Source organism: Heloderma suspectum, chromosome 16 (assembly GCF_057233095.1).
Source record: "Heloderma suspectum isolate Gila_16-S chromosome 16, 16-S_ref, whole genome shotgun sequence".
In the NCBI taxonomy this organism is placed as follows: Eukaryota; Metazoa; Chordata; class Lepidosauria; order Squamata; family Helodermatidae; genus Heloderma; species Heloderma suspectum.
The window spans coordinates 5,546,883-5,569,908 of record NC_139473.1 but is presented as its reverse complement, the minus strand read 5'-3'; the positions used below and the strand labels follow the sequence as shown (position 1 = coordinate 5,569,908).

Here is a 23,026-nt window from a genome sequence, read left to right as displayed (position 1 = left end):
TTTTGTTTTAAGATCATATGCAAGCTTCCACATTTCTAACCAAACAAGCAAGAGGAGGGGCTTGCCAACTACATTTCTTGGCTTGGCTATCAAGGTCAGCCAAAAATTGTCAACCTTTGATCATATTTATTTATTTTTATGTAATCGTTAGATTTATATCACTCCTTTCTTCCAAGGAGCCCAAGGCGGCATACATGACTGTCGTCCTTCTCTTCATTTTATCCTCACAACAACCCTCTGAGGTAGGCTAGGCTGAGAGTCACTGACTGGCCCAAAGTTACCCAGTGAGCTTCATGGCTGAGTGAGGACTAGAACCCGGATCTCCCGACTCCCAGTCCAGCACTCTAACCACTACGCTGCACTGGCTCTCACATTAACAAGGTTAAATGTGACACAGTAGTGATTGTTAAAAGGCCGATGACGGAGGAAAATTCCCCAGTCCCAGTCCAACACTAACCATTACACCATACTAGCTCTCCATATGCTTGTGTTCATAGTTGTAGGTATCTTTGTATGTTTTGCTTTTCTGTCCCCAGCATCATCTTGAGGCCTTGTCTCCCTGCTTTTTTTTGGTTTCCAGTTCCCTTGGTGCCATCCCTTCTCTTTCCCCTGCTCTGCTTAAATTCCTCCACTGGCGAAAATGCTAACACACACCTTAGCATTTTCAGTTTGTTCTTTTGTTATCACATACACAGGGACCTTGGCCTACTGCAAAACAATTTTTAAAAAAACTTGCAATGTCAAAATCTGCAAATTCCCTTCAAGTAGGATAATTTTTTAATTTAATTTAATTTTTTATTTTATTCACCCCTTCGTCCTCCAGGACTGATCACACAGGATTAAAGGCTTAGTAAATATGCAGCAACAAAACAGTTAAAAGTGCAGTGTTAATTGCTTGTGGCATATAGGATGCCATCCTAGATCGTTGGACGTAGTGGGACTTTTTTTTCTAAATAAACATGCATAGCATTGTGCTGTTAGACCACCTAAGGGTGCAATAGTATGCATGCTTAGACAGAAAAAAAGTCTTACAAATCCCAGCATTCCCCAGTCAGCATGGATTGTGCCCTAAGACAGAAATTAGAGAACTGACTCTCTTGAATTGACACAGTCTTCCTGCCTGTTCATCTGGTCATTTTTATTCACTATAGGCAGCCAGAGGAGCAACTGTTTAGAAGCCTGATACCAATGGATATGACAGATCTGGAGGTCAAATTATGAGACTGCAGAACTAATCCTGCTGGGTTACCAAATTTTAAACAATTATAAAAGTGATGTTAGTTTGATCTAATCATTCCAGCTTGATTTATTTTAGACACAAACTCTCCCCAACACATTAAATGGTCTGTTTCAACTTCTGCCACCCATCCAGCATTTTGTACTGTGTCCTAATTGCATAGTAGTGCAACAGCAGGGGGAAAAATAAGATGGAATATTTGTGGGCAGGAAATAGGGGAGACAAGACACTAAGGATGGAGAGAACAATGCTGCAAACATCCCAAATCTCAGTCTTTAGCAGATACTACCTTAACATGTTTAAACCTCCCCCTTCACCAATGAGAGCTAGAAACATGCTCTTTATTATTTAAATATTAATTGGGATTCTCACTAATCTGATTATTTGTGTAGGGTATAGTCACAATGATGCTGTAAAATAGCACCCCTGAGTATATAGTGGCTGGTTACTTTTGTTCCATTGTCTAAACAATTACAAGACACATTATTAGTATTACTGCATGTAATCCCCTTTTGATTTGCCACTTTTAAAAAACCTCAGTTCAATGCATTTTTTGTTCTTTTTTCTTTTTTGCTTTTATAATTGACCCTTTTTTCCTAATAGGCATTTCTCTGGGAATTGGGCTGCTAACAACTTTTATGTATGCAAACAAAAGCATTGTAAATCAGGTTTTCCTAAGAGTAAGTATTGACCTCTCCAGCGAGGTTGTAAGTATTTTTAAAGCTTAATTTCACCCAGGAGATCAATACATTCTTGACAGAAATGTGGAGCACGGTGTTAGTTTTTGTTATACTAGGAGATGTGGCACAGGATTTTTTTAAAAAACATGTGTCTCTGCTAAAATACAACCACCACCACTCCCACCCCCCGTTAATTTTCTAAATATTGACATGGGACTTCCTAGATTAACATTTTGCAAGGTTTAAAAGTAAACACAGACTGACCACCGTTTTATTTTAAACTAATGTTCACGGCTTCACAAATGTTGGTTCAGTAGCCAAATGATTATTTGTGGTTGTCACAGACCCCTATGCTCTATGGCCAGTGAGCATGTTCAGTCCTCACTGAGTTAGTTTTGAGGCTCTTCCCCCCACCACCACCTTTTTTTTTGTTTTTTTCCTAAAGATTGTTTTCCACTTCTTCAGACCTTGGGGCTTCCCCAAGCCTGCCAACACCTCCCTCTTGTGGTTTTGGCAACATTAGGACTCATGCCAGATTAGGATTTTGGCTACATTAGGACCCACACTCGGAGAACGGCTGCATTTGGCCATCGCGGTAAGCCAGAATTCTTCAGTAAGAATCCAGTCGATAAGCTGCCCTCTCATTCCCGCTTGGCTCCTCCTGCCATCAGGAGTGGCTAAGCATGCCAGGGGCTCAATGCTGATGGTTTGTTTATTGTGACATCTGAAGGAGGATCTTGGGCTTGTTCCTCTCCTAACAACCAGTGCACAGGATCAGGCCCATATTACACCTGTCCTTCAAGACTGCACTGGTGGCCAGTTGCTTTCCAGGCTCAATTTGAGGTGTTGGTTTTAACCTTTAAAGCCCTAAATGGCGTAGGACCCGGCTTTCTAAGAGACCGCCTTTCTTATTATGAACCTGCCTAGTTATTAAGATCTGCAAGAAAGAGGCCTTTGGAGGGCACCCTGACCCGCAGAGGCCCATTTGTTCGGCATGCACAACAGGGCTTTCTCCAGCATTGCTCCCAAACTGTGGAAAGTGGTCATTCGAGAACTACAGTTAGCCCTGCTCTCTTGGCCTTTACAAAGGGCATGAAGACACAACATTTTTTTTACTTTAACCTTTTAAATTATGTAGTTTTAATGTTTTACTGTTTTTAATTGTTTAAATTGTATTCGGGTTTTACTGTTTTAGCTTGTTGTAGTCCGCCTTGAGGACTTTTTAGCAAATAAGGTGGTATATAAATGTTAATAAATAAATAAGCCGGAGTCTTATGCTAGGGTTTCTTCTTAGCCTAAGATTCTGGCTTGCTGGGAAAGCAACAAGCCAGAGAACCTGATTTGGATGTCATGCTAAACAAACCATGAACAGAGAATCCCTTGGCTTGTTCAGCGAGCCTCGCTGGCAGGAGGAGCGAAGCTGGAGTGATCAAGCAGTGTGCATGAGCATTCTTTAAAATTCTGGCTTATTGTGACGTCTGAACATGTCCAATGAGTTTGCTACTAGTATATAGGATTTCCCTCTTGCCCTGCTGCTATTTGTATCTTATGTGGCTTTATTTTTCTCCCCTTATGTTTTATTGCCATTGTTTTCATAGGGTTATAAGCCATACCTGTTACAACTTAGTAGAAAGGGAACATATAAATAATGTGCAATCTATATATAATGTGTCCTAATAACCCATAAAATTGTTATTGAAAGTTTATTCCTTGATTACAGTGATGGGGGGTGGGGTGGTTTGAATATAAGGAAAACCACATCTTTAGAGGTGTTCTTAAGGATCAAAGTTCCTCAATGTTTCCTCTTAAACTTCGCTTGTAACTTACCTCAGGGTGATTTGGGGGTGAGCTGCTCTCCACACAGTGGTCCCCGGGCTGGGCAAGGTGGGGGTTAGTCAGCTCCATAATAAAGTTGTGGCCAATTAGCACTCAGGGTTTCATAGTTAACGCAGCTCATATGCTCAGGCATAGCATTTATGTTCAGATATGTATGTTTCCATATCATGCATGAAATCCCAAAGACAACTGTAACAGTAAAGTGTGGGATCTCTTCTCTCTTTTCTTGCAACCTGTTAAAAAAAATTGGTAGGACCATATCCTGACCATAATGTGTCAGTTGTTTGTTTCTAAGTTAGGGTGCAATCCTGCGAAAAAGTCCTACAACTCCCAGCATGTCCCAGCTACTGCTGGCTAGGACATGCTGTGAGTTGGAGTTTTTTCTGTCTAAACATGCATAGGATTGCACCCTTAGATAAAGACTGCATTCTAACTAATTATGGTGGTGAGGGGAGGGGAGGGAGTTTTACCCTCTAAAAACTCACTTAGAAGTCCAAGGACTTCTGTTTGAGCTCAACAGTCCATTTAAGTAGTTCATTTTCCAAAATTAAGAGCAAAATAGTAGTAATCTTGCATCTTGTCTTTGTAACTGGAAAACCAAGCAACGTTACGCTACCAAGTTAACACTGCCTTCTTAAATTCTTTTTTCTTGCAGGAACGATATTCCAAATTGCAGTGTGCTTGGTTACTGGTTTTCCTAACGGGGTCATCTCTCCTCCTATATTATACCTTCTACTCTCAGTCGCTTCACTACAGGTAATTTTTTAGTGCAGGTTCGTTACCAATATGGATAGAACTCCATTCTTTAGTTGGAGGCTTTTTAGATTTAGAAAAGAAACCCTCACAACTATGGGACAACACAATCAAATGTTTAGAAGAGTATAGATGGAGCAGAGAAAGTGGAAAGCAGCAATTATTCTTCCTCAGTCCTAGGACTCAAGATCATCCAGTGAAATTGACTAGCAGGAAATTCAGGATGAAGAATATATTTCTTAACGCATGATACACTTCTAGAATTCATTTCCCAAAGATGTGCGGATAGCCCCCAGCGGGCTTTAAAAGGGAGCTAGAGAAATTTGTGGGGGAAGGATAGGTTTGTCAAAGGTTGCTAGTTATGATAGCTAAGTAGAACCTGTTACTGAGGGATCAAGCAAAAGGGGGAGGATGTCCTATTTAGGGCACAATCCTGTCCTGATAGTTGGCAGCCTCCAAAGTCAGAGGCTGCTGAGTATAACACTAGGGGGCCGGAGCATAGAGGTGATCCTTGCCTCCGTGCTCCAGCCGCCCTGCATTTTCCCTAGATGGGCAATTTCACTGGTCTAGGTGCGGCTTCAGGAACGGGGAGGTATGTGCATGGGAAGCTGTGTAAAGCAGCTTCTGCAGTCCCCTCCCCACCCGTGGGAATGCCCTCTTTTTGTCATCTCTGCATTCCATTCCTGAGCGTGGAGACGTAGCCATTGCGGAGAGAACTGCACTGGTTATAGAGGGAGTGGCAGGGAACGTGGTTTCTGAGCTCTGAGGTCAGAGCCCTGATTCCGACCACAGAAGCCAGAAACCAAAATATCCTATGTCCCCCAGATGCTGTCTAGGGGACATAGGATTGCACCCTTATTTATTTATTGCTTTTCTGTACTGCCCAATAGCCAAAGCTCTCTGTGTGGTTCACAAACAGACATAAAACCATAAAATACAACATAATAAAACATAAGCACATTAACACGCTTAAAACAGAATAAAATTGGAATGAAAACCAAAGTAAAAGCCAGCAGCAGTGCAAAGATCTTAAAAAAAACACTAACGCTTTTTAAAAAAATACCTGGAGGATTAAAAAGCTTGGGAGAATAGAGAAGTCTTCACCTGGCGCAGAAAAGATCACAACATAGGCACCAGGCCTGGGCTTCCTCGGGGCATCTCAGTGTCCACGTTTGGAAGCAGGACACTGGACCAGATGGTCCATTCCAGGAGGGCTCTTTTTATGTTCGTTAACTTCCTTGGGCAAAATGAATATTTAATTAGCCCGGCCTTGAAAGGCCATGTTGAAGAACTAGTCAAGCAAGAGTTAAAAGCACACTCTGCTTGTTTTTTCTCTTGCTACTCTGAACTCCCACAAGAAAATCTGACCGAGACAATTCCTTGAGAACATGGGAGGGTAGTTGCAAGAGCAGATTAAGGGTGCTAGGGGCAGTAATAATTTCTTAGGCCATTGAATGATGGCAGTTACCCCCTGCCCTCACCTATTGTAGGCCAGATAAATTTTAGTGCATCTACTCTGAATAATAATGCATACTAAGGCCAAACAGAGGAGAAAAAAATGTCTAAACAGCAGCAAAAATAACAGCAGAGGCAGCAACCTTTTTAATTGAAATCAGTCAGTGAAGTAGGACCCTCACCTTATCAGGCCAGATGGAATGAGCCAGAGAAGCAGGGATCGGGTCTTTTAGGACTCACAGATAGATGACAAATACAGGAAATGAGTGAAACTGTGGAAGAAGGGTTTCATGGCAGAACTTATAGATTCAGAAGTTTTAATGCACAAGGAATTCTTCTATTTGATGGAATACCTCTACCTGCTAATGGAGAGAATAAAACAGTGATAGGCTTTTGTGTTCTGCTTGAAATGTGCCACTAAAATATTCTGCTGTAACTATTTTAAATGAAACAAGAAGGGCACTGCATCCAGATGTTGCAGTACAGAGTGCTTCTGTTCAGGATTGCCACCAACGTTTTTTTTTCTCCATTTGGGGTTTTTTTCTGGGTGGAGTGGACATGTTTTTGCCCAATCCCCACTGCATTAAAATAGCTGGGGACAGTTTGAAATAGTTTCTCAATGTAAACTGAATGTGACCTATCCAGACAATGAGATGGTTCTGTCTAACCTTATTTCCGTGTCTCTTCCTCTCTCCTCCTCGACCACTCACCCAGTTATCAATTTTTTCCGCCTTCCAGTCTGTCAACATTTCATGCCATTGAATTATCTTTTAGCTGTTTGGGGCTTTTCCCCCACCATAGGGTTTTATTCATACCGCTGCAAACCTGCCGATACTTTCCTCTTGTGTATGGGTGCTGTGGTTTACCCTACATTTGTATGAGCACGGGAAAACCTGAATCAGTATTACAAGGAATAGTGATAGCGTGGTAATCTTCAAAATGGAAAAACACCATCTTAAACTTCTGATGTGTTTTGTTGTTTTAAGCCTGATCCTCTTAAGTCCTTCCATGGATTTTATGAACTTCTGGGAGGTACTTTGGATCGTGGGAATCACAGACTTCATTCTGAAGTTCCTCTTCATGAGCTTCAAATGCATCATTCTCCTCCTGCCTTCTTTTATCATGTCTTTAAAGTCCAAGGTAAGAGAATTCGTTCTTAAATATTTTAATATTTAATATGAGTTAGAAGCAGGCAGTTGTTACACAACAATGTACTTAATTGCAAATTGTGGTGCTGCTTTGTCAAATGGGGGAGAGAAGCTCTTATCTCTGGCAATTCAGAGATAACTCAGTGTTATTTCTGAGTTACCATCGAGCAACAATTGCTCGTTGTTTTTAGATATATGTTGTCTTCATGTATACTGTTTATTTGTGCGTTTTATGTAAATGGTTTTAAACTCTTACACTGAATTTTATTATTTTTAATCTTTGTAAACTGCTGGGAGAGCCTTGGCTATCGGGTGGTATAGAAATGTAATAAATAATAATAATTCCTGGGAAAGGGTTCGTTCTCATCAGACGAACATGAGTGTCAGTAATCAGTAGGGGTGAGCTGAAAGGGAGGGCATTTGTCAGTTTCAGAAAAATGTCGCCCTTCCCCCTGCAACTTTTCAGGGGTTGATGCTAAAGTTTGACTGTTTGTCAGTGATCTTTGATTGCCAAGGATTGCCCATGTGACCAGTGTAGGAAGCTTTACACTTACTCTCAATAAGATCCATCATTACACAGCCAAAACTGATTGGCTATGTAGTGTCATCACATCTAGTGTGTGATCCCTGATTGGCCAGGATCATTCAAGTAGTAATGAAAAGGGGCCACAGCAGCGGTAGGGAAATGGTGGCTATGAACAGTCACATAGAAGCCTAGGATTAAGATGGTTTGGCTTCGTCCTAGTTAAGAATTTAAGAAGAACCCTGCTGGATCAGGCCAGCATCCCACTTCCCACAGTGGCCAGCGAGAAGCCCACAAGCAGGACATGAGGCGATAGTCCTCTCCCACTTCCCCCCCTCCCCAGAGGTGCCACTGATCTTGGTGGTATAGTATATAGCCATTATGACTAGTAGCCATTGATAGCCTTCTCCTTCATGAATTTGACTATTCTCATTTAAGCCCATCTAAGTTAGTGGCCATCATGACATCTTGCGGTAGCAAATTCCACAGTTTAGCTATGTGGTGTGGGAAGAAGTCCTTCCTTTTGTCTGTCTTGAATCTCCCAGCACTCAGCTTCACAGGATGACCCCACTGGGTTCTAGAATTATAAGAGGCAGAAAAACTTCTCTATATCCACTTTCTCTACATCATGCATAATTGGATAGACATGTCATGTTCCCCCTTTGCTTGCCTGTTTTTGTAGCATGAGAATAAGAGCACTGAAGTGAGAGAGGCAAATACCTTTCTTCATAATTAATGGCAACTTGCATTGGCTGAAGTGTTCTTAAACTGCCACAGACCAAAAGCTATGTTTTATGCTTTAGAAATAAATATGCACTGTTAAATGCCTTTAGTAATTAGCAGTGGAAGATATCTGATAATGTAATGACAATTCAACATTAATGCTGACTCCTCATAACACTTTGAAGTATGACTGAAGAACGGCAAGTATTTCATCTGGCTTAAACAATTTAGGCGAGAGGAGAAGGTTTTAATGACTGCATAAAATCTGCTTTGCTTTCAGACAGGGGCAGCTGAACAAAAATAAATCATTAAGTGTTATCTTTTTAGAGGTGAATAAATGAAAATCCTGCCAGATCAGCAGAGATCCGAATTATTGATCTAGTGAAAAAGTGTCTGAAAGCTTTGCCAGGTAGAGATTCTTGGCATTGCTTCTGTATTAGAGAGAGACAGAGACTTGAAAAGCAAACCCATAAGACCTGTTCATATACATGTGAAGAAATTATTTTGAATTGCAAAAAATTGGGTCTACCTCTTCATTGGCTTCGATAGCTGTAAAACTCATAGCTCTAGCCAGCGTTATATCTAACAAAATGTGAGCTATAAAAAAAACCCTTCATATACTGCACAATTTTGTTGCTCCTACAAACAAAGTTGGACAACGGAAGAGGCCAATGTCCACTAGTGTTTCCTATGCATACCCCATTGACAGGAATGGGCCTTCTCTGGAACAATTCCCATTTGCTGAGATTGTATCCCGGATGAGCGCTATATGTTCAGAAATTGCATCATACAGTCATGACTGGATTATACCAGTTCAGATTATAGATGGAAGATCAGCTTTGAACAGTCCTATGTCTCCAAAAAAAAACGCTTCTGCTTATGTTAGGCAGAAGGTCTCTAGCTTAGCCATTTCACTTACACGGTGCCTTTCTGGTTACAGGGGACATAATTTGTTTTTACTATGGGGGAACATTCACACATGTGACTTCCCCCACCCCCCACATTCTAAAAAGATACAGTCCAAGAAGGATTGGATCCTATATTGTTTCTGAACTTGAATTTTGGATCTTGGATAAGTTTAGACATCTACTGAAATGTATGAACATTCCCCCAAATTCCGTTCTTTTTTTGTCTTCCGCAGGGTTACTGGTATATGCTGTTAGAAGAACTCTGCCAGTATTACCGTAAGGTTGTCCCTGTACCCGTTTGGTTCCGATACTTTGTTGGCTTGAGGGAGCGGGACAGTATGCTAGGATGGAGTCTTGGAATATTGCTGGCTTTGCTCTACCTTATCCTAAAGGTAAGCACCGATTTCCTTCCGAACCTATTGTACTGAAAGCTGTGTGGTAACAGAAGAGGCATAGACTGAAACACAACAACACCCCATAGCCCTCGTGTGTGTGTGTGTGTGTGTGTGTGCACGCATGCGCACGCCTCATCTTTTCAGAATCCTCTCTGTTTCAGGCCTCTCTGCTCCTTCCTTCTTCTTGAGTAACTAGAGACATGCATTGGGATTGGCAAGACATCTGCTTAACTTCCCTAATTTTAATTGCATAGGCATAAGAACCTTACATTCTTTATCATTCTTTCTAACAGTGAACTCAGATGGTGAGTGGCAACAGAAATGGAGCTACAAGGATCTCCAGCTTTACTTATATAAAGACTGTAATGTTTTATCTTTATTCCTGCCCTCTGCCTGCTCAGGGACCTGTGTGTCTCAGCCAGGGCAAGAGGTAGAACTTTGTTTTCAGAAATGGGGCTCAGCCACTTGCCCCAGAATGCTAGGTGTTATCTGATACCTGCAATACCTACTGGTGACTCATTCCATCTGCAGTCACTGTTTTATTACTATTTTGTAACTGAGCCTATCTGGCAGATCTCATGACCACAAGAAGTGGCCTAACCTTTTAAACTCTTCTGTATCTTCCTCCATCTCCTTTCTCTTATGCCACTTAGCTTGGTGAAGAGTTCTGAAGAACTCGAAAGAGCACACAACTTTTTGTGGCATTTTTGTTGGTCTTGATAAAGGGTCTACCCAACTGTGGATTTTGGATTTCCCTCCTCTAGATTTTGGATGTTTTACTCATGGAGCAGTGTCACTAACCTTGTTTTTTATTTGCCTAAGAACTTTAGACATCTTTAAAAGTGCCTTTACTGTTAAATGCTAAGGTTACTTTTGGAAATAAAAAAAATTACACTGTTATTTCCCCTCATCTTCGGCTATTGGGCAGTATAGAAATAAATAAATAAATAAACAAATCTTTGTTTTTCAGCTTTTGAGCTTTTTTGGACATCTGAAAAACTTCAGACAGGTCTTGCGGGTATTTTATACACGACCAGTGAGTATTCTTATCTTCTTATAAACAGAAATGACACAGTGAACTAGACATGTTTTCCCCCTGAATGGATGAAAACTGCCTGAAACTGCCATAGTCTTCGTGTGAATTTGCAACTTCAGAAAGTAATCCAGTTTACGCCAAGCAGAATACCCAGAAGAGCTGTTGATGACTTGATGTTGATATGAGCCAATTTGTACCCAGTAGCTCTGTGCTACAGCCACTCAGAGATTATGGGATTCGCTGTATTCCTTGGCAAACAGTGCTGTTACTCGTATAGTAGCCTTCTGATCCCGTGAAGTACTCACACAGCAGGGTGTATGTATTCCTCAGCTATGAGCTCATGATCTTGTACTGAATGGAGAGGTGGGTTGCCTCAGATCCCCAGCTTTTCAGAAATCGAATGAATCCAGTCCTCACAGTTGCAGAGGAAAGCCTAGAAATGTGCTGGCAAATTGCCCGGTGTGCCTTCAGGTGCATACTAGGAGCTTTGTGCCCACAGAGACTGTTCCATTCATTTTGGTGGAGGCTGCAAAGCAATGAAAAAAGGATCCCAGGTAGCAGGCGAAGGGAAAGACCTGACTCTCTGCCAGAGACACTCTGGAAAGCTGCTGCCGCCCATCAGAGGAGGCAATACTAGGCTGTGGACAGTCTCACCTGGTATAAGGCAGTTCCCAACGTCTCGCGCTGATCTGAATGGGGGACTCCTTGCAGTAAACAAAGTACTTGCAATAAGGAAAGGTGAGATGGGAAGTGCAGCAGCTACATCCACTCAGTGCCTCAGAGCTTCTGAAGCACTGGGGTCAAGCTGCTTTCAGCCCAAGGGCCAAAGTCAATTTTGGAAAAGCTTGGGCGGGGGGCACATTCCAGTGGCGAGCACAGCCAAAGGCAAAAGTGGGAGTGACAAAATACTAGGCTATTTTAGCTTCAAGCTCGTACTGCATTACTAAACCTCAGGAGAGGCATTTCAACCTTTTAGAATTGGGAAAAGACCACACAAAAGCCAGTGAAGGCACAATCCTATGCAAGTTTAGACAGAAAAAAGTCCTGCATTCGCCAGCCAGCCATGCTGGCTGGGGAATGCTGGGACTTGTAGGACATTTCTGTCTACACATGCATAGGCTGGCCCCTGAATCTCCAAACGATTGGCAGTGGCCTGAGGAAGGGGGTGAGGCCACCTTGGGACCTTTGCTGGGCCAGATTTAGCTTGTGTAGGCCTGAGGCTCAACACCTATTTTAAAGGGATAGGTGTCATCACTTGGGCGAAGACCAGGCAGCCCTGTTCCTCCTCCCAATTAGAAAATTGATCTGTAATTTGAGTGCTGCTGTAGCATAATGGCTAAGGGACTTAGTGCAAGCTGTGAACTAGGAAATCTGTGGGTCAAACCTCACCTCTGTCCCAAGCCAGACGGCCTTAGTCAAGCCGCTATATTTGCAATATTATGATAACACAACAGCCCTCTTAGGGCAGTAAGGATTGAATATGTATCCTCCCAGGATCCACTGATATCCTGTGCCACCCCTCCCTTGGAATTCTTACGTTTCCAAAAGCCTAAACTTTGCCATAACTGAACTGCATCATTCTCTCTACAGCTACTCAGCCTCTCCCTTACCTTTCTTTCCCTCCTGCCACTTTGCAGAACTATGGAGTGACGGCCAACAAGAGGCAGTGTTCTGAAGTGGATGACATTTGCTCCATCTGCCAAGCCGAATTCCAGAAGCCCGTTCTTCTCATCTGCCAGGTAACTCTCCGTCATCTTCCACCAGCTCAGAAAGACATTTGGCGTTTGAAAGCTGCGCGTAGGGCAGTTGTGCTACCGCCATTGAGTAACAAATGGACATATGAAGTTAGAGTGCTTCGTGTTTTGTGTGCAGGCATTCATCATAGGGCATTTTATTTTAATGGCACTTCTAAAGCAAGTGAAACAACTTCAACATCTCTGCATCTCCAGTCTCTTAATGAGACTCAGAGATACTCTAATCCTGACTTTCAGCAGTCACAGCACTCTTAGTAGTGCCCAAGCCTTGGGGAGCCTGCATTTTAAAAGTCATCCTGTTTGAGAGGGGAAGGAATTGCATCCCTTGATTGGCATAACCCTGTATTAACAACATTCTCAATTTATCTTCCTCCGTTTCAGCGGTCTGTAAATGCAGAGCCGTAGAAGGGGAGACATGATAGAGGCATACAAAATTATGCATGGTGTGGAGAATGTGGAGAGGGAGACACAGAGAAAAGGAAGGACACAGCACATTGCTAAACTACAGAATTCACTTCCACAAGATGTAGCGATGGCCACCCATTTGGATGGCTTTAAAAGGGGACTGGATAAATTCATGGAGAAGGCTATTCATGGCTACTTGTCCTGATGGCTCTATGCTACCTCCAGTATCAGAGGCAGTAGGCCTATGTATCCCAGTTGCTGGGGAACATGGGCGGGAGGATGCTGTTGCACTCATGCTCTCGTGGGCAGCTGGCTGGCCACTGTGTGAACAGAATGCTGGACTAGGTGGACCCTGGTCTGATCCAGCAGGGCTCTTCTCGTTTTATTAAGCAAGGGTGGTCACATAGTAAACAAGGATCTACTGGTTGATCTGTGAGATTTGTAGATCAGCAGTCATTTTAGCAGCAGTGTAAAATTGCAGCATTTGGCGTTTTCTTTAAAAGACTCTCTGCTGCGGTGGGCCTTGTGCTAAATCGCTTTTCCCAGCCACGGTGTTCTTCACATGTGACAGAGGAGTATTAACTAGTGGTTTTTGTACTGCGTCGCCAGCCAGTTTTAGAGTTTTGTATTAGAATCCTTGATTTGCAGATCAGTTTTCCCCATCCTGTGTTGGAACTACAACTCCCATAATTCCCAGCCAACATCTAGAGGGCGCAAAGTTTGGGAAGGCTGATCTGCAGTAACTTCAGCGTACACTTGCACATGCAGGTTGGCCCTGTCTGTGGCTCCTTGGTGCAGCAAGTGACTCTGCCCTTTGAGCCACCAGTTTGTGTGTGGCTGTTGTTGGCAGACTCTGGGATTCCAGGACACAAAGATCCCACAAGCCTGAGGTTTGCCCACTCGTGGTCTAGAGATTGCAAGGGGGAGGCACCGATGGCCATATAGTCCACTTATTTGTAAGCACCCCGTCACTATGATTTGAATTTTGCTTTTTAGTGTGATTAACATAAGTAGGAGGTCTGATTTATCAGTGGCCAGAATCTAAAGAATGACATAATTATTTGCACACCTTCAAAGGGGGTAGGGGCAACAACACTGAATGGCCTTCCCCAGCCTGGTCCCCTCTGCCTGCTCTGGACTTCAGTCCCCTTCAGCCCCAGCCAATGGTCAGGAAAGCTGGGAGTTGTCTTCCAAAACATGTGGCAGGCATCACGGTGGGGAAGGCTTGCTTTAAAGGTGCCCTAAGAAGCTCTTTGGATCCAATTAGCATAGCGGAGTTGAGAAACCAGATCGCACGGAATTGGACTAGGTCCCAAGCACCTTCCAAATTTAGGTATGCTGCCTCCTTCCCTCTGAGACTTCAAGGATTTCTGGAAACAAGCACAGTTGCTCCCCTTGTCCTGTGCTGGTTTTCCAGTGAAGGTCTGAAGTGGACCTGTTGCGTATTTATTTCCTTGTACAATTCTACTCCTACGCCAAGGGTGCTGAACCTCTTTCAGCCCATGGGCTGAATTCAATTTCAGAGAAGCTCTTGGGGGCCATGTTCCACTGATGGGTGGGGCCAAAAATACAACAAATGCAAGCGAGACTTGCCTACTTTCGCTTCAAGCTCTTCCTGCCAATAACTGAGCCTTGAGAGAGGCGTTTTGGTCTTTTAGAATGGAAGAAAACCTGCACAAAAGCTGGGAAGCCACCAAATGATTAGTGTTTGTGAGGAAGGAGATGAGGCCATCTGGAGAATGGCGGAGGGCTGGATTGGGACCTCAGGTTTGAGGTTCCTTACACCTGTCCTACACCCATGATTTTTTCAGACGTTTGAGAATTTGGGGGTTCCTGGGAAGCTTTACTCAAGAGTTCTTGAGTGAGAAGACCAGTAATGGCAGACAAGATTGTTTGAAAAACCATATGCCAATATCCACCACTGCTGCTTTTTGTTCACAGTGCACCATCCCATGAGGGCATGTTAGGCTGCCCTGTTTTGTGTGAGGTAGTGGCAAACCCAGACAGATCTGGCTGGTTTACGCCAGAATCCTCTGCAACACCCAGGTTTCTAGGCCGATAGATCTGTGGAAAAGGCTCCTTAAAGGCAGGGAGCTTGCAAACCACTGTCTTACGCCAGTTATCAGTAAAGAGATTTAAGCTGCTCAACACAAGTTTGTGCACTCTTGTAACCAGTACAGTCCTTCTTGTTGCAGCACATATTTTGTGAAGAGTGCATAGCCCTGTGGTTCAACAGAGAGAAAACGTGTCCACTCTGCAGAACGATCATCACCGACCACATCAACAAGTGGAAAGACGGGGCAACTTCTGCCCAACTACAGGTCTATTAAAACCCTGTCGACAACGTGCTTCACAGTGTAACCTCATTTGAATGGTGGGCCTACAGTTTAAGGGAGTAAGATTGTAGGGTGGGAATGGGTGGGGGAACAGAAGGGATATCCACTCAGGGCTTTAAGTCTACACCATTCTTTCAATTGCTACAACACTTGAGTCCATTCAGACACAAAACAGCAGTTAAACTTTTCCATAGCAAGCTTTTGGTCAGTTTCCATATGGAATTCACCCTTCGGATGCTGGTTGGGTATAAATAATCTAGAGAAATTATCGTTTGACGGTGATGCACATCCAGTAGCAACAGCCTCCATTCAGTATTTCACACAAGGCTCAGGCCTGTTACCAAGCTACCTTGAGTATCGCAGCTGAAATGCTGAAGTGCAAACTTTAGATTCTGAACCAGCTGCTTACCTTGCAGGGTTTGGCCATTTAAGGGAGAAGCTGCTTCCTGGATGCCATTGCATTAATTAGACTTCATACAGCAAAAAATATAGAATGATTTTGGCTCTCAAGTTCCACAAATCTGTACTTCAATTATGTGAACACAGATTTTTTTTCTACTTTTGTAAGCCTGGATTTTTAAAAAGCAAAGTATTGAGTACTATATTTTGTCATAAGCAGCTAGATTTTACTAAAGGGGGAGAGATCTATTTTAGTGATACTAAGGGGGAAAAAAAACTGTAGTATATACCATACAGATGGTGAAAATAAATACTGTTTGAATCTATTGGTCTGGAATATCTGATTACCCTTTCTGTATTTATACATTTTTGAACATAGCAACGGTGAAATTGCCTATAGCATGAACTTAGTTCTCAACATAGTCAAGGGTGGTAATGTCTTATGGCACCTTTCCCCAATCTGGGGCCCTCCAGATGTTCCAAACTTCCATCAGCCCAAGCCAGCAATGGGCAGGAATCCTGAGATGTAGTCCAAAACATCTGGAGGACACCAGGTTGATAAAGGGTGGTGTAAAGCAAGCATATTTTTGAATTCCACATTTAAGTCTACTTTTGTAAGTTTTGTAAGATCAGTTAAGTACTTCAAAAAGGACGGCAAGTTGAGTTTCAAGGATGAGCAACAAACAGAATCACTATTCATACATTTGTTCAAAGTTGCATTTAATTGCTATTTACATCCATTTGTTTTGAAATCAAGTATATTTCATTACAGTAAGTAGTACAGAACGAAATGCAGGAAGGGTGTTTACCCTAATACCATTCCTAGTAAGGCAGCTGTAGAGTCTGATTCTTTACAGATGGTTACACAGCCAGCTAAAGTCTGGCAGAAAGAACGCTTTCGTAAAACATATAGATGAAAGCCACCACACACACCCTGTATCCAGCTCTCTTCCACCCAGTTTCCTTCCTCAAAGAATCAGACAGACTGGTGCAGAAATCTTAATTTCTCAAGCTACTTGCACTGTTCAAAACAGATATAATGAAACCTGCATTCCTCTTTTGCCCCTCTTCCAAAAGCTTAGGAGTAGCTGCTCACACCCCATGATGTATGCTAAATAGAACATGTACTGTGCTGGCTTTGAGATTACCAATGACCACTCCCACCCTGCTACAGCCCTCCAGCCTCCATTCATATCGACAGGGCTTTGAGAGGATTGCCCTTAGTAAGTGGATGCTTGCAGATGAATGGTGTTTGATGGACTTGTACTCTATTGCCATAGAGGACAGGATAATAATGTGGCAGCTGATGGGTTTTTCCAAGTGTAAAACAGTTGTTTCACCTTCTGATATTCCTATATTGCAGTCTTGGATTATCTGGAATAAGGAACTCACAAACCTGGACAAGGATCCTTCCCTCTCTCACCCCCAGTGACATACAGGTGCAACACATAAATTGGGCCTAGAGGCCAGAGCACCCATGGGGTCTTATACATGATGGGGGCAGGGATACACCATGCAAGCCCAGTTCAGCATGCATTGTGGATTATTGGCCAAGTGAGGGCACGAACACAGCCTTAGTGTAATTACCCACTCTAGCATTAAAAGAATAATAATCCCTGTTCCTCACTACATGCCATATAAATCCTCGCCTACTGCCACTAGCTATACTTCTATGAAATTGAAGATGCTCAGAACTGCAAAAACAAGACAAAAAACAAGAGCACTAGCCGGATGCAGGTGAGTCTCTCATGAGCCTGGCACAGAACTGGCGCACGAGACAACACTGTAGACATGGACTTCCTCACCCATCAGCTGTGTTAGAACACAGGGGGGATTAATGGGCCTTAACAATCCAATGCAATCTAAGGTCAGCTGGCACCTGAAGCCAGAGAAGGATCCCACCACAAATTCCCACAGCTTACTAAAATGTATCACAGTGAGAGCAAGTACATCACATATTCTACAAGGAATGGTAATATTCCTAATTTTAACATCTCTCCCCTTGCCTCCCCCCATGTATCTCACAGGCAGGGAGGGCTCTTCACCCAGCTGACCTATTCATTTCCTTATATTTCAATGTGAACTGCAGCATACAATTAGCACTGCTTTCAATACCATGGATCTAGTGGAAATAAAACATGGTTCAAGTTATCAAGATTTAATACTTAAAACATGTAGTTAGCCTCAGCAGGTATCAATCCCAGTTATTATTTTTAATATAATGGTACAAAAATCTATAAAAATCAAATTATAGCAAAATCCCAAGATAATTAAAAAAGCACAGCTTATACAAAATAAATCTTAATTAGTATACCCTAATGAAAATTTAAGACATTTTTTTAAAGAAAGCACTTAAGTTCTCCGATAGCCACTGCATTTCATATGCTACCATTCTTTCTGAAGTTGTACATTCCCTATTAGTTAACACTAACAGCTATATACAAGTTGGGGAGAATCAAGGTTTGGATATTTATTTTTATACAAATAAATACAGGGTAAACCATATTGCATAGTGTGTGCTTGCTTCTTAAGTCACAATTCCAAAAAAGTTTTCACAGTTAAAAGATGGAAATGACACACGAAGTTTACTTCTAGTGAAATGATCAAAGTGGACGAAGCAGATGCAAAATCCCCATCAGAGAGTTCAGCCTGTATCCCCTTTTAGGGAAGGGGGGGAATCAAACAGGACTCCCCAACAAGTCTCACTGAAAAGTTTGGACTCTTGTATGACACCTAATCCAATTTCAGTGGGGCTAGGATATTACCCATCTCAAGGGAATTGTGCCTGAATGATTTCTCACTTTTGCAGTCAGAAGAAAACTCCAGTCAGTACCACACCTCAGAATGAGACTACCTCTAGACAGACTGAGCAAACAACAGCTTCAGTTTCATTGCATATCATGATACCAGGGCAGGCGGATATTCTGCTGAGTCTCCTGTCTTGAGCGGCCTTCTCCAATCTGGTGCCTTTCCAGGTGTGATGGACAACAACCACCAGCATCCACCCTGCTGGCTGGGAATTATGGAAGTCGTTGTCCAACACAACTGGACAGCACCAGGTTGGGGGAGGCTGCTCTAGAGACAGAATGGTTTCAAGTGAACTCAACAAGGTTTTCGCTGTAAAAAACAGTGGAAAAAGTCAGCCCCAAGGAGTTCTCCACAGCCAGTACCACATACGGGGCACAATCTAACCACTGCCAGGTGGCACATTACCCAGGAGGCAATAGTCATCGCATGGTGCCAGCAGAACAGCCAAGCACCCCAATTTACATCCACACACAATGAATGATGCTCCGCATTTAATCTGCCCCAACCTTGTGCACATATTCCCCCTCAAAAGAGCGTGTGCGCGCGCGCATGTGGAGGAATCGCGACAAGGCTTTCGTTTATGGGCTCCCACACCACACATTACACTGTGCACACATGTCCGCACTTCCGCTACATAAAAAACGCTGAATCTCAGGCCTGGTTCGACCTTGCTTTGGAGCACAGTGCCGACTGTTCCCACAGCGAGATCCTACACTGATCCAGTTATATTGCTATATCTGTGTCACATGGGTAATATCACACTGGGAAAGAGGGGAAGAGAAGGGGCTCATTTTGGGTAGGTGGTACAGATATGGTTCACCTCTCCCAGATGATTCAGACATACATTACTGGAATGGCATGACTGGCACACAAGAAAGCAAATCCAATGTGCCCCCTCACACCCAAAGCCCCACTAAAATCAATGCGACTTTTCAAAATTGCCATCCAGTCCCACTCTTTTTGCTGGACTATCCCACTGAAACTTGTGACTTCAAAAAATGGGAGTTGGGAGAGAAACAGGGGAAGCTACATGTAGGCAATTCTATGGGTTAAATTCAGGCAACTGTAGATGGTGTTCCACTCCTAGTTCCCACCTCATCTCATTGCAGCCTCCTTTCTACCAGAAAACAACACCGCTGGGGATAGGATAACCCCTCTGGAACAGCACAGGATGTGGTGAAGGCGGTGCAATTGGAGGCTAGGTGGAAACCACAGATACCAGGGATCTAAAACAGCATCCAACCCACTGAGCTTATCAGAAATATTTCACTCAATGCTACCTTGTGGAAGGTGGAGCCTCTGACTGGATTCAAATAAAAGAACAATGTAAGAGTTATGGCTTGGATCCTATGGCTCGAGAATCAAAATCAAGAAGCAACAAAAGTTCACTCCTAAGGAGCAGAGTTTGCACAGACAGAAGTACGCCACGTGTAACAAGCAGGAAGACTTGTACACCATGGCACAATCGTGCAAATGCCCACACACACTCTCGCTCACGCACACACTATACCAGCATAAAGCTCTGCAGACCGTCATTAACCCTTTCACCAGCTATGTCCATGGAAATGCTTTCTTTAAGGCAGGAAGGATTTTAAGTTAAGGTAAAGATACCTTTATTTAATTCTTTGTACCTGTAAAGTCATTTGTACAGATTTTTTGTTTCTTCAATAACAATCGCAGAAAACATAAATAGTAAACCCTTTTGAACGTTTCCTAAAATTAAGTTGCAAAAGTTCTCTGGAAGACATTCATTGAAGGCCATCTTAATACTTTGTTTTGTGTTTTGTTTTCAATACAATCAGCAGATGGATTGCTCCAGCACAGGAAAAGACAGTTACTGTTATTCATCAAGGAAACGAGTAATAGAGCAAAGATGGAATAAAACCATCTCTTCCAAGCATTACCACTTAGCTGCAAGACCAGCATAATTTTAAATTAAAAAATAAAAATTGATAACAGTCTGCTGTAGCAATCTGATCGCTACACCTGGTTGCGACCCTTTTGATACGTTTATTGTTACCCCTTTTTTTGATGGCTTAACAATCTGAACATGTTCCGGTGTCTTGAGAGAAATTATAGAACGCTTTTACCAGCAGGTTTCTGCTGAGAATGATGAAAATGCAGGACAGCACTATAAGCCCATGGCAACAACCAAGGCTCCAGAGGACTCTGATGCATTCATATAGCTCTGTACTAGCAGGAAGAGACTCTGCTTGCATGGAACTCCATGTGAACATCAGAGGCGCTGGATGGGAGCACATGGCTCCCACATCAGCCAAGGTTTTAGCACAGACAACCTCTCGATCTGATCCACTTCTTATAGCAAGAGGTGTTGAAACAGATAGGCAGGGTGAACTGTCACCCACCCCAATCCCAGTAACATAATTAACAGTGATTTATTTATTTTTTTACAAAAACATTATTTCACTAGGAGGACAAACAAATTTGAGTCTTTTTTTCTTTTCTTTTTTTGCTGCATCAAACCAATAATTCTATATTTTCCAAGTCTGGGATACGTTCCATTATGAGCCAACTTGAAAAAAGGAAGAAAAAAAAACCTATTTGAAAAATATATATATTTATATTTTCTTTAAAAAAAGAATCATTTAGTTTTTGCACGTGGAACACCAATGGTTGGAGCTTGTCTTCGACCTCCAATGTTGCACCACCGCAGGAAGCCATCCGAATAAGTTTGCATGCGAATTAATCCTCAGGTGCAACAGCCAGAGGGCTAACCCTTCGACAGAATGGTGAGGAAGCAACATCCTACCCTCAATACTGTCAGCTTCAAGCGACTGCCCTGAAAAATCTTGGATAGAGCAGAAAGGACGCTGCACTGCGCTTTAGGAGCTATACAATACCATTTGCTCAGGTCCTCGCTTTATGCACCATTGATTCCAAGGAGAGAGGAGGGGATGGGGGGGGGGATCCGTGGTTTTTGCTCTTCTTTTCCAGTCCATTATTCTGTGCAGTGACCGACTTTGATACCGTCACTGAGAAAAAAAAGCCTCGAGAGCCCTCATATTTCGGCGTGATGGGAGGGAGCTGCCCCCGCGGAGGGCCATCCTTGCGTTCTGTTTGCCGCCCAAGTAGTTTTTGTGGGAAATGACTGCCATTGATTTTGTCATAGATTCATGCGCAAGTGCTCCGGCCGCTTGGAAATCATGGGGAAGGCTTGCTTTTTGTATGGCCCGGTGTTTGGCTGCCGGATCGGAAGCGGAGCCGAGGCTTCTCCGCAGACCGACACGTCCATATGTTCTATCCCGCCCATCTCCATTGGGTACTCCACGGGCGCCTGAGCGTTTGCCACGCCGGAGGAGCTACCTCGTCCCCAGAAGTCCCCAGGAGAGAACTTTACAGGGCTTTAAAAGACAAGAAGTGCCCATTAAACAGGTTTTGGATAAAAGCACAGAGCCGCCACCTTCTGAACTGAAAAAAGTAGAAGCATCTCATTTGACAGGTTTAATTTCTGGTACCTGATTCTGCCTTTTGAACTAACTCCTATCAACAGAAGCCCACAGTATATTCAATCAGTGGGGTATAGTGAATAGAGCACTGGGACTTGAACAAGGTCAAACTCTGGTCAACCACAAGCTCCTTGAGTGGCCTCAGGTAAGTCACTTCCAGCCTCAGTTTCCCATTAGTAAACTCAGGTTAACCATCCCTCACAGGAGTAACGCATGAGATAGTGGCCCGGTTTCAAAATATTGAGAACTTGTGCGTTCCCATTCCATGAATGAACTGTGGCAAGCCTTGGGGTCGTATACCACCCCTTCCTCCTCTTTTGCACAGCAGAGGAGAGAGAGCGCGCGCGCATCCATTTCTGGTTTTAAACATACCTCAGTTCTTGCAATTTCCACATTCAGGGAACTGTAGTTTGTTTAAACTAGAGGTTTTAGATCCTGGCTTGTTCTCGCTAACCATAGTTTAAAGAAACCATAGTTCTCCGAGTTCAGACGCCACAGGGAACTGTGGCTTGCTTTAAATTGGAAGCAAATTTCCTCCTCACAGCCATGAAAGAGGGGAGGGGTGAATGCGTGAATTTGAGGCTTGCCACAGCTCATTCACATGGCGGAAAACCATAATTTGCTGTTACCTCTGAACTGGGCCTGTACGTGAAACAATTTTCGGGAAATCACACCACCTGGAGTTTACAAAGTGCTTTAGAATGTTGAAAACACCTTCTTCAGTTCTGGTCTACACCTGCAGCAGAATGAAGTGGTAGAATTTCAAGGTGACAGAATGGGACTATACCACTACAGCCTGTGTGTGGGGAAAGAGTGCGTTTCTGAATGATCCCCTATGTTAAAAAAAGAAAGAAAAGCTCCTTCCAAGGAGAAAGCCAGCCCGCAGGAAGCAAGCTGGGCTAGAACCTTGGACTCTTCAAGAACAGCACCCAACCCCTCATCTGAAGTCTGCAGTGGTATAGTCCATTCCGTTACTCTGCACACGCTGCATTCTGCTGTATATGCAAGAGAAGGCCTCTGTAATCCTTAAAATAACCCTGTACGATAGGTCAGGACGCCATGGCCTGGACTTACATTGGTTGATCAACTAGGGAACTGGAGGGTGGACCTTGTTGCCTTTGAGCAGGAGGCTGGACTACCTGAATTTTGCTCCCTTTCCAACT

The 23,026-nt window shown here is 43.2% G+C and overlaps 3 protein-coding genes across 11 annotated transcripts in view; 1 reads left to right on the top strand and 2 right to left on the bottom strand.

The window, feature by feature from the left end:
- Positions 1-19,378, top strand: part of RNFT1 (ring finger protein, transmembrane 1) — a 25,540-nt gene extending 6,162 nt beyond the window's left edge. For 3 of the 6 annotated variants that reach the window (XM_084823347.1, XM_084823348.1, XM_084823349.1), the window contains 7 exons: positions 1,841-1,917; positions 4,409-4,509; positions 6,948-7,101; positions 9,497-9,655; positions 10,629-10,694; positions 12,332-12,433; positions 15,049-19,378. In XM_084823347.1, the coding sequence (XP_084679473.1) occupies positions 1,841-1,917; positions 4,409-4,509; positions 6,948-7,101; positions 9,497-9,655; positions 10,629-10,694; positions 12,332-12,433; positions 15,049-15,183 (794 nt within the window). In that variant the 3' untranslated portion in view covers positions 15,184-19,378. The other 3 variants (XM_084823343.1, XM_084823345.1, XM_084823346.1) reach the window with 1 other exon arrangement.
- LOC146334899 (uncharacterized) overlaps positions 1-22,986 on the bottom strand; it is a 112,716-nt gene extending 89,730 nt beyond the window's left edge. The window contains exons 1-2 of the mRNA XM_084823321.1: positions 22,938-22,986; positions 5,570-12,505 (exon numbers count right to left, since the gene is read on the bottom strand). The gene's annotated coding sequence lies outside the window, so the exon portion shown is untranslated. The remainder of the gene's footprint in view (positions 1-5,569; positions 12,506-22,937) is intronic.
- The window catches only part of RPS6KB1 (ribosomal protein S6 kinase B1), a 35,719-nt gene continuing 28,984 nt past the window's right edge, over positions 16,292-23,026 (bottom strand). For 2 of the 4 annotated variants that reach the window (XM_084823339.1, XM_084823340.1), the window contains exon 15: positions 16,292-21,758. In XM_084823339.1, the coding sequence (XP_084679465.1) occupies positions 21,521-21,758 (238 nt within the window). In that variant the 3' untranslated portion in view covers positions 16,292-21,520. The other 2 variants (XM_084823342.1, XM_084823341.1) reach the window with 2 other exon arrangements.